General features: G+C 60.0%; 2 protein-coding genes across 2 annotated transcripts; both read left to right on the forward strand.

The window, feature by feature from the left end:
- The first annotated feature begins 738 nt into the window (after positions 1-738).
- TIMM50 (translocase of inner mitochondrial membrane 50) lies at positions 739-7414 on the forward strand. The gene is made up of 11 exons (XM_036492547.2): positions 739-878; positions 1384-1546; positions 1940-1971; positions 2095-2116; positions 4213-4271; positions 4372-4491; positions 4784-4888; positions 5004-5102; positions 5741-5897; positions 6149-6255; positions 7203-7414. Exons 1-11 carry the CDS (start codon positions 771-773, stop codon positions 7302-7304), a joined length of 1074 nt encoding a protein of 357 aa, XP_036348440.1. The 5' UTR covers positions 739-770; the 3' UTR covers positions 7305-7414.
- A 5591-nt stretch (positions 7415-13005) lies between these two features.
- DLL3 (delta like canonical Notch ligand 3) lies at positions 13006-17122 on the forward strand. Its single transcript, XM_004595184.2, has 8 exons — positions 13006-13112; positions 13223-13498; positions 14154-14211; positions 14544-14789; positions 15153-15370; positions 15798-16020; positions 16173-16767; positions 16954-17122. The coding sequence occupies exons 1-8, from the start codon at positions 13044-13046 to the stop codon at positions 17066-17068; spliced, it is 1800 nt and encodes a 599-aa protein (XP_004595241.2). The 5' UTR covers positions 13006-13043; the 3' UTR covers positions 17069-17122.
- The last annotated feature ends 1804 nt before the right edge of the window (positions 17123-18926 follow it).

The following is an 18926-nucleotide window of genomic DNA, read 5'->3' on the forward strand; positions in this document are numbered from 1 at the left end:
CTGGATGCTGGGCAGCCAACGGGGTGCAAGCACCCAGCCACTTGGGCCATGAGCAGCTCCCAGGGTCTGCATGAGTCAGGCGTGCTAGGCACTGGGTTAAATGCCTGCTCCTGTTTTCATTTGTGGCCATTAAGAGGTGAGGGTGGGCCCAGTGCGGTGACTTAGCAGCTAAAGTCATCGCCTTGAACACCCCGGGATCCCATATGGGCGCCGGTTCTAATCCTGGCAGCTCCACTTCCCATCCAGCTCCCTGCTTGTGGCCTGGGAAAGCAGTTGAGGACGGCCCAAAGCTCTGGGCCCCTGCACCCGCATGGGAGACCCAGAAGAAGTTCCTGGCTCCTGGGTTCGGATCGGCTCAGAACCAGCTGTTGCAGTCACTTGGGGAGTGAGTCATCGGATGGAAGATCTTCCTCTCTGTCTCTCCCCCTCTGTGTATCTGACTTTGCAAGAAAAATAAATCTTAAAAAAAAAAGTTGAGGGTGGAACTAAGTTAGTATCAATCCAGGAGCCGTTGGGTTCCTGCAAGCTTTTCCTCCAAGCAATGTATGTGAGTGTCGCCGCCACGTCCGGTTGCAGAACCCGTGACGTTCCTTGGGACCGTGGGACGATTTTGCCTCTGGTAGCTCTGTGCCTGGTGGACAACAGCGAGGGGACGAACGCGCCCGGGCTCTTCTGACCCTCTCGGGCTCCCGTCCGCCCGCCCCGTCCTCCGCGTGCTCATTGGCCGCAGTGCCCGAGGGACGGGCGGGGCCTCGTGGCGTCAGCGCAAGATGGCGGCGTCGGCGGCGCTGTTCTCGCGCTGGCGGAGCGGGCTCCGGCTCGGCGCGCGGGGACTGTGCACGCGGCTGGCCACGCCGTCCCCCGGGACCCCGGAGCAGGTGAGCCGAGGCCGCGGGGTGGACTCGGGGGCCTCGGACGTGGAGGAGCTGCCCCCCCGCCCGGGGGTGCCGCACATCTCAGGACGCTGAATGGACCGCTGCCCGCCCTTGGGGCGCCTCCCCTGCCTGCGTCCTCCTCCGGGTGCAAAGCCAGCACTCCACCGGGGTGGGAGACCCGCCCGTGCCCTGCCTGTCCTTCCCCGGCGCAGTGACCACTAGGGCTACTGGACGCTGAGGAGTCCGACTTGCCTCCGTGTTCACCTGCAAGTGCTTGGGGGGCCCTCCTTTCCCCAGCCCGGGCCAGTGAGCGTCCCTGGCCGCCCGCCCTCATCCACCACCCTGTTTCTTTCCACTCTGTGTCCTGCTGCCCCGAGTCTCCTGTCCTCGGTGTGCGCTGCGTCCCTGCCTTAAGGCAGTACGGTCCAGTCCAGTCCTGTCCACCACTCACAGGACACCCCTGGGGCCGTCTCCTCATCAAGACCCCTTTGTCCTCCGTCCACCACAGGCTGCTGCAGAAAGTGGGAGCCACGGAGGTGCCAAGGCCCAGGGACCACAGCAGCAGCAGACGCCGCCGGGTCCAGGAGGTCCCAGCTATGCCAAGAAGGTCGCACTGTGGCTCGCTGGGTTGCTTGGGGCTGGTGGGACCGTCAGCCTCGTCTATATCTTTGGTGAGAGACGCACCTTTCCCTGTCCCCCACCAACCACCATTTCACTTTGGCCTTGGGAAGTCCCCTGTTCCCCTAGGGTTTCTACTGGTCCGTGCTTTGGAATGGAAGTCTCTTCTCCCCTCTGCTTTCACTCTTTCTAGCTGGTTCTTGCATAAGGCCATTGGGAACTGACCAAAAGAGGGAAGGGAGCAGCCTCAGGGGCCATGTCCTCCCAGCAGCCAGCAGCCCAGCCCTTCCCCTGGGTCTATTCGTCCTTCAGCCCCCAGGGGAACTCAGTCCCCCCCCAGCCGACCCCCCGTCGATCCAGGAGGCCGAACCCTCTGTGCCTCTTCTTCCTGAAGACCCAGGAGATGGAACCCCAATTGCTCTCACTTTTTCCTGTCTCCCTTGCAGGAAACAACTCCGTGGATGAAACCGGAGCCAAGGTGAGGGGGCGAGAGGCCAGAGGTTCTAGTCCTGTGGGTGGTATGGGGGAAGAGGGGTCCTGAAGGGCTGGGTGGTGGTGGGGTCTGCCTCTGCAACCTTCCTTTCTCCTCCCTACCTTGCAGATACCTGACGAGTTTGATAATGGTGAGTCACAGCAGGCACAGACTGGGGTCCCCCAACACCCCCCAAAACCCCCAGCTCTGTCATTTGCCCTCCGCATCTGCTGCCTGCAACCCCTCCTCCTTCCCCTGGGGGCAGGGACGGCTGGCAGCCTCGATGGCTATTCTGGGAGGGGGCATGACAAAGACCCAGCCCCCTTCACAGGGCCCCTCAGCTCCAGAGCAGATGGTCATGTGGCGGAGGGGCACCTGGATGGGGGCTGGCCGGAGGAGACTGGGCTGTCCGTCCCCAAAGGCATGGCTTCTGCCGCCACCTTGGATCTAAGCATCTGTAGCCCCTGCCCCCGCTTTATGGGGAGGGGCCACTAATTATCCCCCACACCCATCTGGCACGGCCCCCAGCCTGCTGTAGGCCCATCTTCAGCTGGGGAGTTTCCGGCCAAGTGCAGAGTGGAGCCAAGCCGTCATCCCCTGGCCCTGTGTGTGTTCGGAAGGCAACTGTTGGGGCTGGGCGAGTGTGCACACAGCACATGAGTACATGCGTTGCTTTAAACTGGGCAGCGGGAGGGCCAGTGTTCTGGGCTCACTTGGCAGGGGTGTGACCATCTTAAGTCAACCTACATTTTAATTGGGTAGGTAAAGGCTTAAATGTGCTTATGTTCACTAACTTAGCTAGTTTTTAATAATGTGGTTTTGAAAACTTTTACTCTGGTTTCTTTTTGGAACGCATCAATCTTTCACCTTTACTAAAGAAAATTGTATTTATTCTTACTTATTTATCTCCTATGCACTGGTTTGCTCCTCAGACATCTGCAACAGCTGAGGGTGAACTGGATCCTACCAGGAGCAGAAAGCTCCTTCCAGCTCTGCCATGCAGTGGCAGGGGCCCAAGGGGCTGAGCCATCCTCTGCTGCTTTTCCCAGGGCATAAGCAGGGAGCTGGATCAGAAGTGGAGCAGCCAGGACTAGAACCGGCTCCTGTATGAGATGCCGGCACTGGCAGACAGAATATTCACCTGTTGAGCCAATGCACTAGCCCTCCACCAGCTTTTTGAAGTACAGTTATGCTGAATTAACACAGTCAGGTAGTTGACAACCCTAGGTGCAGGATGGACCCCAGGCACAGCAGGTTCAGCTGCCACGTGGGCCGCCTGCCTGCATCCCGTTCTGAGTGCTGGTTCGAGTCCTCATTGCTCTACCTCATTTTGGCCCTCTGCCGGAGCTCCTGGAGAGCAGGAGCTGATGGCTTGTCTGTCCGTCTGTGGGGTCCCTTCCGCTCCCATGGGTGACCCGGAGCTCCGGCTCCTGGCTTCAGCCTGGCTCAGCCCTGGCTGTCCCAGCCATTTGGAGCGCGAACCGGCAGTCTCTCCCATCACTGCCTTTCAGATGAGCAAAGCTTGGAAAAAAATAAGTACCTGGATTCAGCATGTTGTTTTTATCTGTTTATTTAATTTTTAGAAAGATTTTTTTGAAAGTGTTCCACAGAGAGAGCAGAGACAGAGAGGTCTTCCATCCACTGGTTCACCCCCCCCGCCCAAATGGCTGCAACGGCTGGGGCTGGGTCCCACCAAACCAGGAGCCAGGAGCTTTATTTGGGTCTCGCACATGGCTGCAAGGCCCAACACTTGGGCCATCCTCAACACCATTGACTTGGGGACTAGAGCCTGCGCTGCCATCCGTGCAGCAAGGCAGGTGCCTAGCAGCTCTGGGTGCCAACTTTGGGCAGATAGAAGTATCTCTGCCCAAGGAAAGGAAGAGGCAGGATTGTTGCCAGTCAAGAGCCAGTGGTTTCCAAGTGTGTGCCCATGTGTGTGGGCCAAGTGGGCACAGCACAGAGGGAGCCTGGGGCCCTGATGGGCTGTCTGGAAGTTGACGGATGCATGTTTTGGGATGGGGGCGTCAGTGGGCTGGCGTCCAGGTGTTCTTCTCCCCAGGTGGTGTGTGGTCAGGTGTGTTCGGGTTCTGCCTCTACCCTCCCCTGTCCCCTGGTGGTGCGCTGCTCTGTTCTGTCTTTGGGCACACCCTAGCTAGGTGTGTGAACCTGTCTTGATGTCCAATCATGCGCACGCCCTGGAGTGTCAGGGAGGGCGGCCAGCGGCTCAGCTTGTTTCTGGCCTTCCAGATCCGATTGTGGTGCAGCAGCTGCGGCGGACCTACAAATACTTCAAGGACTACAGACAGGTGAGCAGGTGCCCCGGGCCCGTCCCCAGCCCTCCAGCCCTGGCTGGCCCTGGTGCCTGTGACTGTGCACTGCCCCCCCATCTCCCTGTCACATCTACAGATGATCATTGAGCCCACCAGCCCCTGCCTGCTGCCAGACCCGCTGCGGGAGCCCTACTATCAGCCGCCCTACACGCTTGTCCTGGAGCTCACTGGCGTCCTTCTGCACCCTGAGTGGTCGGTGTGTCCTGGGGAAGGCAGTAGGTTGGGGGGGGACCCTCACAAGTTAGCCTGGGGAGCAGGTGGCACCTCCCACTGCCTTACCATCCCCACTTCCCACTCTGAGGTGGGGAAGGAGGGCCCTGGGGTAGTGCTTGGCTTGCAAAGGTGGTAGCTTTGTCCCGACCCCTCACCCCGCCCCAGCCCTTGGCTGTGTCCTGAGCCCCTAAGAGCAGACAGGATGCTGGATTCTTGGGCCCTGGGCCTCCCTCCCCCCGGGGCCTGGGGCTTCAATGTGTTCACCATCTTCCCAGCTGGCCACGGGCTGGAGGTTTAAGAAGCGCCCAGGAATCGAGACGCTATTCCAGCAGCTTGCCCCGCTTTATGAAATAGTCATCTTCACCTCTGAGACGGGCATGGTGAGGCCTGGACCTGCACGGCCACTGTGTGGCGAGGGGGAAGGGAGAGGGGCAGAGAGGTCCCTGGAGACCAGGTCGCAGCCTAACCTCTCACTTTCGTCCCCACCCCATCCAGACTGCCTTCCCGCTCATCGACAGCGTGGACCCTCACGGCTTCATCTCCTACCGCCTGTTTCGGGACGCCACGCGATACATGGACGGGCACCACGTGAAGGTGGCGTGTGCACTGGTGGGCAGGTGGGCAGGTGGGCAGGTCCCAGATCTGCCTCCTGATGACTGCAGCCAGGTGGGCCCCAGGTGGACAGAGTCTCCAGGCCCGAGAAGGGAGGGACGGGCAGTTTGGATCCTCTCTGTCATCTCTGTGTTTGAACTGCAGTTGACCAGCAGTTTCCAGGAGGCCGCGTCTGGGGTTTGCGTGACCTGGGTTTGCTCCTGCGGCCACGCGTGTCCCTGACGTCTGCGGGTTTCTGTGTCTTGACGGGCCTAGGGCTGTGTTGTTTGGAGGGACTCAGGAGTCCATAGCCTGGAGTCGGGGCACTCTCCTACGTGTGGCTGTCCGTTCATCTGCACTTCTTTTTATCTGGGTGGGACATTCTTTAGCCTGTGACAGGTCACTGAGACCGGGGTTCATCAAGCAAGTGCCCGGCTGCCTCACTGCCTTGGGCACTTAGCAGCCCAAGTCTGTTTGACCGTGGTTCTGGGACTTGGAGCTCAGCTGGCAGACCCGTGGGAGGTCTGATGCCTTATCCAGGTCTGGTGTGTGCAGGCCCTGCTCTGTGTGTGTGTGTGTGTGTGTGTGTGAGAGAGAGAGAGAGAACACCAATGCTCACCTGGCCTGTCGCCCACCTCCAGGACATTTCCTGTCTGAATCGGGACCCAGCCCGCGTGGTAGTGGTGGACTGTAAGAAGGAGGCCTTCCGCCTGCAACCCTACAACGGTGTCGCCCTGAGGCCCTGGGACGGAAACTCTGACGACCGGGTCCTGCTGGACCTGTCCGCCTTCCTCAAGAGTGAGGCTGCTCCCACCCCACCCTGAACCTCTGAGGAGCATGTCCCCTGATTTTAGCTCAGCTCCCCTGAGCTGTGGGTGGCTGAGGCGGAGTTCATGTGTGCCCTGGGGTTGCACATGTGTGGCTAGGGGCTCCCCCAGGGGGTTAAGGAGGGCCTGGAGCATTTCAGGGAATCTGACCCCTGCCCTGCAGGCTGCCTCCAGCCAGCTCGCAGCCTGGCTGAGCACACACAACACCCCTCATGCCCGCAGCCATTGCCCTGAACGGCGTGGAGGACGTCCGCACTGTGCTAGAGCACTATGCCCTGGAGGATGACCCGCTCGAGGCTTTCAAGCAGCGGCAGAGCCGGCTGGAGCAGGTGGGTGCTGGGTGCTGGGCAGTCCCGGGGCCCACCTCTCCTGCTGCACCCTGGGCTCTGCTGGCTCTGGGGTCTGGGAGAGGGTAGGTCCAGGAGGGAGTTGAAGGGGACTGTGGTTCAGGTCGGGTCTGGAAAGGGGAATCCCCAGGACTCAGGGGAGAAGTGCTCATGGTTTTGAGGGGTGTAGGTCACAAGATGGTACTGGCAGAAGACCAAGTGTGGAAGGGATGCCTGGCGGGCAGGCTGAGGGAGGCTTCTTGGCAGGCCTGGAGCCTCGAGGGCCTCTACAGAGAGGGGTCTCTGGAAGCTCAGGTCTAGGGGTGTGCAGCATACCTCCACAGGCTACTGGGCTGGGCAGGATGATGCCAACTGGGGAGCAAGGTAATGGTGTTTGGGCCTGGGGTCTCATCAGAGTCCACGTACTAGGGTATAGAATAGGATTTGGAGGTTCAGGAGCCAGGTTCCCTAGGATCTGAAGAAGGGAATTATGGGAGGTTCTAGGGCTAAGAATCTGAGTACCTGGGGTTGACTGCCGCTCCCAAGCAGCTTTTTCAGAAAGAGTGGTAGAGGTGAGAGATACGCTGTTTTATCTCCCAAGCAGCAGGGCTGGGCCAGGCCAAAGCCAGGAGTGAGACGCTTCCTCCAGGTCTCCCGCATGGGTGCAGGGGCCCCGAGGTTGGACCCCTTCACTGCTGTCCCAGGCACGGTACTCTGGAAATGGACTGGAAGTGGCACAGCCTGGCAAGCTTAACCCACTGCCCTGCCCTGCCCTGCCCCCGCCCCGACAGTGGCAGTGGCTGAGGGGTGGTCTGGAGGCTGGGGACTTGGGAAATGGGGTCTCCTGGTAGGCACAGGAGAGCACCCGCCCACTGAGGGCTGGGAGCCTGGCCTGGGAGGTGGCTCCGTCCAGCCCCAGCTGACCATGCTCTTGCTGTCCCTGACCGCAGGAGGAACAGCAGCGCCTGGCCGAGCTCTCCAGGTCCAACAAGCAGAGCCTCTTCTTCGGCTCCCTCACCAGCCGCCTGTGGCCTCGCTCCAAACAGCCCTGAGATCGGGGCTGCACGGACTCAGTGCCCCGCTCTGGGCCCCAGGATCGCCCAGCCCCAGGCTGGGGCAGCCCCACAGCCCCGCGACCAATAAAATGAATCACAGATGCCAACGCCCCTGTGTCCTGGCAGTCTCCAGGCGGGGCTGCGCAGTGAGGGCCAGGAGATGCATGGCGGTGCTCAGCTGGCTCTGACCCCCACGCTGGGGGTCTGGAAACCTGGAATCCTGCTCTGATTGCGTCCATATGTGTGTGTGGTGTGTGCTCTGCGATTGGCACTGTGGGTGTCACACTGTCTGGTTCCCTATGCCATGGGCTTGGAAAAGAGTGGGTAGTGTAAGGGGGCCTGCCAGTTAGCTGTGGAGCCGGCAATGGGTGAGCGGCAGAGACCACCCCATCCCAGATGGGTAGTCCCCACCAGGTGCCGCCTCTAGGAAGGTGGCCAGCAACGGCTTGGTCTTTCCATATAAGCTGGAAATCAGGATCTGTATAGTAGCAGTTCTTTCTGTTTCTAAACGGTGGCTCCTGGTGAATCCCACGCTCTCTGGTGGAGCCTGCGGGTCATGGCGGTCATCTGGGAGCAGGGGCAGCAAGGGTCTGGTGCACGGGCTGGCCACACCCTCATGGCACAGGATTGTCGGGTCAGTGATTTGCAGCCAAAGAAGCAGAAACAGCTGGATTGGTGGCAGCGCCTCTGGCTGGGCCAGTAGCCAGCTGCAGCCCACGGGACGTGGCTGCTGCAACAGCCTCCGGGGTGCTGTCCTGGGTTCGAGGGCACAGCTGTGTGTTACAGCTGCAGGTTCCAGAAGGTCTGGGTTCCCACGAAAGCTCTGCTATTTCCTGGCTGGCTGTGTGGGCCTGCGCGAGCTGCTTCCCCCTCCAGCTCTTTTCCAGTTAGAAAATACTAGTTCCTGGCTCTTGGGCTGTGCTCGGGGCTGAGCTGCCGCGTGGCTGTGCGAGTGGCAGCTGTGTGAACCTGAGGCAGTTTGCTCTTTTTTGTTCTTCAAAGATTTATTATTTTCATTGGAAATTCAGATATACAGAGAGGAGGGAGACAGGAAGATCTTCCAGCTGATGATTCACTCCCCTGGTGCAATGGCTGGAGCCGAGCCAATGCGAAGCCAGGAGCCCAGAGCTTCTGGGTCTCCCATGCAGGTGCAGGGACCCAAGGCTTTGGGCTGTTCTTGATTACTTACCCAGGCCACAGGACGGAGCTGGATGGGAAGCCGGGCCACTTACTGATAAGAACTGGTGGTCATATGGGACCCCTGTGCGTGTAAGGCAAGGACTTTAGCCACTAGGCTACTGCACCAGGCCCAATTTGCTCATTTCTGAAATGGGGTGACCATAGTCCTGAGTAGAGAGCAGTGAATTGGGTAATCCATGCTCTGATTACAGTAATCAGGGGTGCTTATCCTATGTTGAAATGACCGACACCCATGGGGCTTGAATGATCCCCTACCCAAGTGTCCCATGTTTCTGTATTGGGTTTTTTTTAAGAGTATTGATTTTTTTGTTTAAGGAAAGCAGATTTACAGAAAAAGATCTTCCATCTGTTGGTTCACTCCCTAAGTTGCCACAAAGGCAGGAACTGAGCTAATCTAAAGCCAGGAACTTCCCCGGGTCTTTGCCGGTGGAGGGTCCCCAAGCATCAGGGCAGTTATTAGGAGCTGGATAGGAAGTGGAGCAGCCAAGATATGAAGCGGTACCCATGTGGGATGCCAGTGCTTGGAGGTGGTGAATTAGCCAGCCGAGTAAATGCACCAGCCCTGATTTTCTTTCTGAAGATTTATTTTTTATTGAAAAGTTAGATATACACAGAGAGGAAGAAGATCTTTCATCTACTGGTTCACTCTCAAAGTGGCCTCAACGGCCCCAGCTGAGCTGTTCCGAAGCCAGGAGCTTCCTTAGGGTCTCCCAGGGCACAGGCAGGGAGCTGGAAGGGAAGTGGTGCCCATATGGGATCCTGGTGCGTGCAAGGTGAGAACTAGCTGCTAGGCTACTGTGCCGGGCCCACGCCAGGTGTTTTTAAAGAATGACAAATGGGTAGAGACTGATCTTTGATGTGGTTTCCCTCTTCCAACTGATCACAACAGCCAGGGCTGTAGAACTCCTATGTGGGTGGGAGGAGCCCAAGTCGTTCGGTCATCGGCTGCCTCAGGTGTATCACTTGGGACTCAAATTCAGTGCACCCGCAGCCTACTGTGCTGCAATGCAGCCCTTGTTAGATGTTTTAAAAAGACCTTCCTGGGGCTGGCACTGCGGTGTGGGTGGTGGTTTTTACCTGCAGCACCAGCATCCCATATGGGCACTCGTTCATGTCCTCGCTGCTCCACTTCCAATCCAGCTCCCTGAGAAAGCAGCGAAGGACGGCCCAAGTCCTTGGCCCCTGCACCCACATGGGAGACCTGAAAAGCTCCTGGCTTCAGTTCAGCTCCAGCTGCTGCAGCCATTTGGGAAGTGACCCAGTGGGTGGAAGCTCTAACTCTGTCCTTGAAATAAATTAAAAGTAGGACCTAGCACAGTGGCCTAGTGGCTAAAGTCTTTGCCTTGAACATGCTGGGATCCCATATGGGCGCTGGTTTGTGGCCCGGCAGCCCCGCTTTCCATCCAGCTCCCTGCTTGTGGCCTGGGAAAGCAGTCAAGGACGGTCCAAAGCCTTGGGACCCTGTGTGGGAGACCTGGAAGAGCTCCTGGCTCCTGACTTTGGATCAGTGCAGCTCCGGCCATTGCGGTCACTTGGGAAGTGAATTATCAGATGGAAGATCTTCCTCTGTTTCTCTTCCTCTTTGTATATCTGACTTTGTAATAAAAATAAATCTTTTTAAAAATTAAAAGATATTTTAAAAAGAAGACAGGCCTGGCATGGTAGCCTAGTGGTTAAAATCCTTGCCTTTCATCTGCTGGTATGGGTGCTGGTTCTAATCCCTGTTTCTGTGTCCCTGTTCTGTGCCCCTGTTTCCCATCCAGCTTCCTGCTTGTGGCCTGGAAAATCTTCCTCTTTGTCTCTCCTCCTCTCTGTATATCTGATTTTCCAATGAAAATAAATCTTAAAAAAAAAAAATACATTTGAACCAGTGAATGAGGGCAGCCTTTTTATGCAGAGTTAGAGAAAGAAGGGTGCTGGGCTGGGCTGGGCTGGACCACAGCTAGGAGCTGCTGCTGGGTCTCCCACACCTGAGCCACCTTTCCTTGCTACCCCAGGTGCACTAGCAGTTTTGGATCGGAAGTGGAGCAGCTGGGACACGAACTAGATCCCATACAGGATTCTGACAATGCTGTGGTGGCTTAACCCACTATGCCACAACACTATATAGCTCTATCAATTTTGATTTATTTGAAAGAATTAACAGATCAAGAGGTATGTCTACTTTCCGAATGCCTGCACCAGCCAAGCCTGGGCCAGGCCAAAGCCAGGAGCCTGGGCCTCCATCTGGGTCTCCCTCATGGGTGGCATAGGCTCAGGTATCTGAGCCAGGATCTGCTGCCTCCCAGGGTGTGCGTTAGAAGGGCAGAGGAGATACTAAGACCCAAGCATTTCCATACTGGATTCTGCTGTCACTGCGGGCTGGTGTGCCATTAGGGAGGTTCCAACATGCCCTCTTACGTAGTGGTGGGACTCAGAGCCTGGCAACCACAGAACTGGGCAGAGGCACAGAAGGAGAGCCACACAAGTGTGCTGAGCGGGACATGCAGGCTCCTGGGATGTGCTCATCAGGGTATGATGGGAGCAGTGCCCCCTCCTGGCACTTTCAGGTCCAGTGGGCACCTGAGCCCTATCCTTCATCTTGGGGCTGGCTCTGGGATGGCACTGCACCTGCCTGGAGCTTGAGGGCAGGTATCCGGGACATAGCACTTGAATGACACGCCTAGAACATCTTCCTAGAGCACCCTGGGGACCAGGGCTGCCCTGCATTGTGTGTGGTCGTAGGCATGGCTGTGCCAGTGTGAAGCCACACACCCCTGCCTCCAGGACCTGAATTCCCTGTGACCCAGGGCTGGTATTCATCCCGGCTTTCACAGAGGGGTTAATGCTGGTACTCCGTGACGAACTTCAACCACCTCCCTGACCCACTGCCCACTGGGAGGGACAGAGCTCAGCTGCTCTGGGGGTGGGGGAGGGGAAGGTTAGCCACAGAGAAGGACAAGGGGCAGGCACACACCAGCGTGCCTGGCTTCTGGCTAGGCTGGCTCCTCTGGGCCAGCCTACATTCCACGTGGGATTGGTCACCCTCCTATCTCCTCCCTCCCACCACCCAGCGATCCCCCTGGAGCAGGAATTTTCCTTCTCCCACAACACCTGCCCAGATTCTTCTGCAATCTGCTGGGAAGCTCCTGTACATGTCAGGCTTTGAGGCCTAAGCTAGGCCCATGAGGTCTGGCTCCTTGGTGCCTCAGAGCCTGCCTGCCCAGGCAGAGCTGGTATGGAGAGAGGGCCTCAAGTGTCAACCCTTGGAGCCCGTCCGTAGCATCACCTGTTGGGAGTCTGTCCAGGGGCTGGGCATGGTCAGGTGTATGTTTAAAAGAGTGGTCAACTTGGGGATGGGGATGGCAGAGGAGGTCAGGGTAGAGAGTTCAGAGGAGATGTCCAACCCCCTTGGAATCTGTTAGGGAGGGTTACTAAAGGAGTTAATGTCTGAAGGAATGGAAAGATGTCAATCCGGGACGCCCGCTCCACTTGACTCAGTGAGTTCAGGAGCAGGGGAAACGCCTTAGGCACGTCTTTATTTGAGAGGGACCTGGCCCTACTGAGCTATGCAGAAGTAAAAAAGCCCTCTGTAACTTGGACCTTTCTTTTCCCCTTACAGCGGGGCAAGTGGTTCCCCCGCTGGAGGGGCTCAGACCAGCGCGCCGCACGGACGGACCGGAGCATCTGCTCCTGTTTCTCCTGGCCCGGCTCCGGCCGCGCCCCGCCTTTCTCTCGGGGTCAGGGAGCTGCCGCCCTCCTCCCGCCGTGAGGACGGGCTTCCTGCCCATTTGCTGCTGTTCGCACCTTCCGGAGGCCAAACGGGCCTCCCAGCTGCGGCCCGGCGGGGGCGGGGCGCGGCCGCCCGGCAGATGGCGACATTTACATACAGCTGGGACCCCTGGAGCCGCCGGCCGCGCCGCGCCCGCCACCGGGGCCGAGAGGGCGGCTTTGTTTGCGGGAGGAGGCGCGCGCACGCGCGCACACACACACACACACACACACAAGGGTCCACAAGGAAGTCTGGCTCCACTCGTGGTCCACATCCACGTACCGTTCACACCCGCGCATGGCACAGTCTTAATCACAGGTTTCACACGGCTGCACACAGCCGTCCCCGAGTTGAACGCTGCGCGCCCAGAAGCAACCGCCCGGCCGGGCTCCTCTCCCCTTCTCCCACCCGCAGCAGCAGAACAGACACAGGTGCACCCGGAGCCGCGACCCCGCATCACGTGCAGATCCCCCACCCCGGAGCTCCCCCCCCCGGCCCTTTCTACACACACTGGCGAAATCTTAAAGCAGTACACGACCCCCCTCTACACACACACACACACACACCCACCCAACTCCAGCCACACATTGCACCCTCCACAATCGTCTGTGGACCCGCGACCAAACGCAGGGTCTCCCAGCTGCTCCTACACGCGCCTCTTCCCCGGCGACCCCCTCCCCTCGGTCCCCAAGAGCCCCCGCTGGCTGCCTGAAGGGGCGGGGCTGTCCCCTCCTATAAGGCTGCGGAGCCCGCAGCTGCCACCGACTCCGAGACCCCCAAAGGCCATGGTGGCCGTGCGGATGCCTCGGCTCCTGGCCCAGACGGCGATCCTGATGCTCTTTTGCCTTCCTCAGGTCAGATACGGGCGGCGGGAGACCCGGGGTGGGATGGGATGCAACCCGGAGGTCCCGGGGAGCGGCGCACAGTGGCCGCCTCCCGACCCGTGCCTCCCTTTTCGTCCCAGGCACGGCCGGCTGGCGTCTTTGAGCTGCAGATCCACTCTTTCGGACCGGGTCCAGGCGCGGGGGCCGCGCGGTCCCCATGTAGCAGCGCCCGGGGGCCCTGCCGCCTCTTCTTCCGAGTCTGCCTGAAGCCGGCTGTCCCGGACGAGGCCACCCAGTCCTCGTGCGCGCTCGGCGCGGCGCTCAGTGCGCGCGGTCCCGGCAGCGGCTTCCCGCAGCCCGGGGAGCTCGCGCTGCCCGACAGCCTCCTGCGCGTGCCCTTCCGAGACGCCTGGCCGGTGAGCTCTCGGGCCCTGGGGCTCAGAACCCTGCTGCCCAGACCCCGTTCCACCCTCCCCTCATTCCAAGATCCTGACCTGCCCCTCCTCACTCCACTTCCCAAAGCCCTAAACTTTCCCCTTGGGGACCCCAAGTGTTCTGACCTCAGCTTGCCCTCTGAGGACTCCGAATGTCCGGCCCAGGCCCTGCCTGCCGGGTCCCTAAATTCCCAGCTCCTACCTCAGCTCCCTGAGGCGTTAGCCCCAAGAACTGATATTCTCTTATTTCCTTGTCTCTAGGGATCTTCCCTCACCCTATGTTAGGGCTCCTTAAAACCCTCTCACCTTTTCTGTCCTCAGTTCATTGCCCCCTTTAAAATTCCCACACCAGAGGCCAACAGATGGCCATCTGGCCTCTAGATCCTGGGCCTTGGGAGCAAGTGCCTCCCTGCCCTGACCCGTGTCTTCAGCCCCAATGGACTAATCCGGGTGCTTGGCAAAGGATTCAACCTGGTGTCTTGCATAAGGCGCTTGTCACATGGCAGACATCCCAAGAAAGCAAGTCAAGGTGGCCGCCCAGGAATGCACCCTGGCCTGCATAATCCCCCAGGGTCGCTCTGGATGCTGCCCTGGCTGAGCGCTTGGCCTGAACTCTGTCACTGTCCCCCTCTTCCAGGGCACCTTCTCCCTCATTATCGAGGCCTGGAGAGAAGAGCTGGGAGAGCAGGGGACAGGTGAGTGTCCTTATCGTGGGGTGCAGGTGAGTCACCCTCCAACACACACACACATACACACACTCACACGTCAGGGACAGCACTGAACAAAGTGATTGGGGACCACCTGTGTTTAGTTTGTTTGGCAAACTGTTGTCTGTGAGGCTGCTGGGTACACAAAGGTTCCGGCTGGGAATTCGCTTAGGGGACCTCCAGTTCCTGCGCAGTGTGGTTATAAGGGATGGTCTAATCATTGGGGGTCTATCACCGTACCCTTCGCCTCACGCACGACTCGATGCGGGTCCCCTGGCCCGGAGCGGCCCACCCAGTGCACTCTTCCTTTGTCCCCGCAGGCCCCACCTGGAGCCTGCTGGCGCGCGTGGCCGGCCGCCGGCGCCTGGCGGCGGGAGGCCCGTGGGCCCGCGACGTGCAGCATGCAGGCGCCTGGGAACTGCGCTTCTCGTTCCGCGCGCGCTGCGAGGCGCCGGCCGTCGGGGCTGCGTGCGCGCGTCTCTGCAGCCCGCGCAGTGCCTCCCCTAGGTGCGGCCCCGGACTACGCCCCTGCGCGCCGGCGCAGGACGAGTGCGAGGAGGCGCCGCGTGAGTCCCGCGTCTGCCCCAGCCGGGACCCCTGCTCCCACCCCGTCTGGGCCCCACGGGTGGTCGTCTTGTCCCGACCCTGCAGCCTAGCTTCCCTCTCCTGGGGAAACCGGAGACTCCATGCTGGGGACCCTCTTCCGAGAGCACAGACTCAAACCTCCCCAAGGCTTGGGTTCTAATTGGCACTCCCCTTTGCCCGCCCCCACCCTCCCGCCCCAAACTGGATGAGCAGATTCCCTTGCCTGCTTGGGCCTCAGTATCTGGGTCTGTCCGCTGGGGACCATCAAGCCCGGGACTGTGCTTCCCGTCGCGAAGCCAGAGGGACGCGTGGAAGGTGCTCACACCACGTTCTCCTCCTCCCAGCCACCTGCCGAGCCGGCTGCAGCCCCGAACATGGTTTCTGCGAGCAGCCAGACGAATGCCGATGCCTGGAAGGCTGGACCGGGCCCCTCTGCACCGTCCCGGTCTCTACCAGCAGCTGCCTGGGTCCCAGAGGCCCGTCATCTGCCGCCACTGGATGCCCTGTGCCCGGGCCCGGGCCCTGTGACAGGAACCCTTGTGCCAACGGGGGCAGTTGCAGCGTCAGTACCTCCCCACCCCGCGTAGTCCTCATTAGGGCTTCTGTGCTCACGCGAGGGAGTGATTATGGGGTCCCTGAGGCAGCAACCCCAGGTGGAGAAACAGGAAGGATTTCCGGGTGGGCCCCGCCTGTCCCTGGGTTAGGGGGCAAAGACTGTGTGTGTGGGCACTCAAAGGGGTGACAGTGATGGAGTTGGGGGTTGGTGTGGAGTGCAGACCAACCCAGGGTGGGGGCTTCTGATTTGGTCACGGGGCTTAGAGGGGACGGGCTGCCTGAACAGCACAAGCAGCAGTTTAGGGGTGAGCTTGGTGCGTGTATTGGGGCTCCCGGACGCCGCGTCTCTCCTCCGGGTAAGCCTCCCGGAGGGAGAGACGGCGTTCTGTTGGGAGGGAATCCTCACCCGTCCTCGCCCTCCGCTGCCCGTGCAGGAAAGCGCCGGCGCCTTCCAGTGCACCTGTCCCCGCGGCTTCTACGGGTCACGGTGCGAGGTGAGCGGGGTGACGTGCGCTGACGGCCCCTGCTTCAACGGCGGCGTGTGCGTCGGGGGCGCGGACCCCGACTCCTCCTATGTCTGCCACTGCCCTCCTGGGTTCCAAGGCTCCAACTGTGAGAAGAGGGTGGACCGGTGCAGCCTGCAGCCCTGCCGCAATGGTGAGGGGGCGAGGTCCAGCTCCTCTGTCCTTGAACCTGACCCTGGATGGTGTGTGTGTGTGTTTGTGCGCGCGCGCGCGCGCGTGTGTGTTGGGGGAGACCGCTCCCAGACAGAGGAGCCTCAGGACGCGTCCCTCCCTCTTCCCCAACAGGTGGCCTCTGCTTGGACCTGGGCCACGCCGTGCGCTGCCGCTGCCGCGTGGGCTTCGCGGGCGCGCGCTGCGAGCATGACCTGGACGACTGCTCTGCGCGCCCCTGCGCCAACGGCGGCACGTGCGTGGAGGGCGGCGGCGCTCGGCGCTGCTCCTGTGCCCTGGGCTTCGGCGGCCGCGACTGCCGCGAGCGCGCCGACCCGTGCGCCGCGCGCCCCTGCGCCCACGGCGGCCGCTGCTACGCCCACTTCGCCGGCCTCGTCTGTGCCTGCGCGCCCGGCTACATGGGCGCGCGCTGCGAGTTCCCGGTTCACCCCGACGGCGGCGGCGCGCTGCCCGCCGCGGCTCCCCCGGACCAGAGGCAGGCGGATCCACAGCGCTTCCTGTGGCCTCCGGCTTTGGGGCTGCTGCTGGCCGCGGGCTTGGCCGGGGTGGCCCTCATGCTGGTCCACGTGCGCCGCCGGAGTGGCCCTCGCCAGGAAACGGGGTCTCTGGGTTTGCTGGCTGGGACCCCGGAACCGTCGAGCCACGGGCTACTGCCCGACGCACTCAACAACCTGAGGAGGACACCGGAGGGCGCCCGGGACGGCCTGAGGTGAGGGGCTGGGTCACTATTGACTGCTTGCAGCAACGTCTGTAGTGCGGTTGGCCTGTTCCTGTGTGCCTCTTCCTAATTGTCCGAGCTGCGGTGTAGACCTTTGCTAATTGGGTCATTTCAAGGGTGGGGGGGGAAACGACGCCTTAGGAATTTGGGGGAATGGGAGCCTCCTGTGTCTTTCAGCTCCTCAGCAGATTGGGATGGCCCCGAAGATGGTGACTCTCGGGCAGTTTACGTCATTTCGGCGCCAGCCCTGTACACCCGGGAGGTGGCGGCGCCCCTGGTCCCTGTGCGCTGACCAGGTCGTGGGCAGGCTGGGCGCGGGCCCCGCGACGTGTTCCCCGGCTTGGGCCGAGAGGAGGTTCTCCCTGGAGCTTCCCTCCCTGCCATCTCCTCCTCGGAGCACCTGGGGGACTTGAGGCAGCCCCAGCACAGGAGCTGGGGGGGGGAAGATGCCGTCCTTCCTGATGCCCCCTCAGCCCTGACCTACCCTTCCCCACTTCAGCTCGCGGACTTGGAGTAACCGGGGTCCCTGCCTCACATGCCGGGCACTCAAGTTGGGACAAGTCTCCCGGAAGCTGTTACATGATGGTTATTTATATCATTTTTTCCTCTCCCAAGTCATCTATAAAAGTCCTTATTTTTGTTCAATTTTTTTTGTAAGATTTTTTTTTGGATGATTTTTACATAGTGGATTAGGGTGCAAAGGGTCAAGGGCTACAGGAAGGAGGGTGAGACCATTATTTCCACAGTCTCTGTTTTATCCTTCCTGTATCTGGGGGGAGGGGAGAAATAAGAAGAGAAGTCCCACCTAGCCTCCCAACTGCCTCCATACCCTGTGATGGAGGACAGCCGCCTGACACCAACCCAGGGTCCCTGATGTGGGGCAAGCTCTGGGGGTCCTGCTCAAGAGGTTTTAATAGTTCAACAGGTCTGAATTACTGCTGATCTCGCCACTCCAAGCGCGATGAAATCGCTCCAGAATCCACTGGCTGACATAGTCCGCCTTAGAGTTTCCGTTTGCCCAGTTACTCACCGCCAACACTTGGCTGGGGTGGTTGATCGATTTGTTCTGTTTTCCGTCCTCTGTTAGGGTACCAGGTGTCCTTTGCAGGCTCCAATGTATTGCCGTATCCTCCATGTGCGCCTGGATGTGTTGTCCATTGCTCCGTCTAAGCCACTGAGGTGGCCCAGCTCTGACACATGCACTCCACGGTTAGACCATGGAACCTGCAATTCTCTCCATGGTTGGAGTTCTGAGTCCAGCAGTTCATTTGGGGGGAATCCCCAAAGAAACGTCATCTGAGGTGATCCAGACCTGATTCTTGTGTGTGCTTGCTAACAATACAGGGTGCCGCATAGTCTGTTGCCCCAATCAGCTTATGCATATGCTGGTGGTAGCAATTGCTGTGTTAGTTCTGTCTCCAACCCTGTCTTCTACACAATCCAATGGGTGTTGCAGCCCAGCCCAATCCTGCCCACCACACACTTGGCCCTCACCAGTGGGAGCTGTAGCCTAGTCGAAGCGACCTTCAATAACCCCCGCCAGGCCAGTCCCCTGCACTGGTTGCCAGTATGTACAGCAGACTGATCCAGCCTGTCCAACATCCCATTCAGCTCTCATACCTGTCAGTGGGGCTTGAAGCCTAGTTCAACCCAACCAGCCCCACTATCCAGCCACGTGCCAGTGGGTGCCACTCTCTGTCTAGCCATGCCTGCCCCAGTCCTGGTTCTCATGCTTGTCACTTGGAGTGGCAACCCTAGAGGGAGGTGCTCACTCTTTCCCTACTAAGCCCACTCCCACTCCTGGATCCTGCACTGTCCAGGTGGTTCTGCAATTTAACTTGACAGAATTAGCCCCGCATTGCCAGCTTCTGCCAGTTGATATTGTGGCAAAGCCCAACCAGCCCACACCCGCTCTGATTCACTCATGCACCAGTAGGAGCTGTCAACTCAGCCTGGCTTTCCCCTGAACCACCCCACATGAGGCCAGCATGTGTTGTAGCCCTGCCCGGCCTGGCCTGTCCCCATCCCAGCTCTCACACTCACCAGTGGGAGTGGTGGTCCAACGGGGAACCCCACGCAGCACCGTACCAGGCTTGCCCCCTCCCCCTGGGTCTTACGTGTGCTGGTTAGGCTCTGTGGCCCAGTCTGGC

Source organism: Ochotona princeps, chromosome 16 (assembly GCF_030435755.1).
Source record: "Ochotona princeps isolate mOchPri1 chromosome 16, mOchPri1.hap1, whole genome shotgun sequence".
In the NCBI taxonomy this organism is placed as follows: Eukaryota; Metazoa; Chordata; class Mammalia; order Lagomorpha; family Ochotonidae; genus Ochotona; species Ochotona princeps.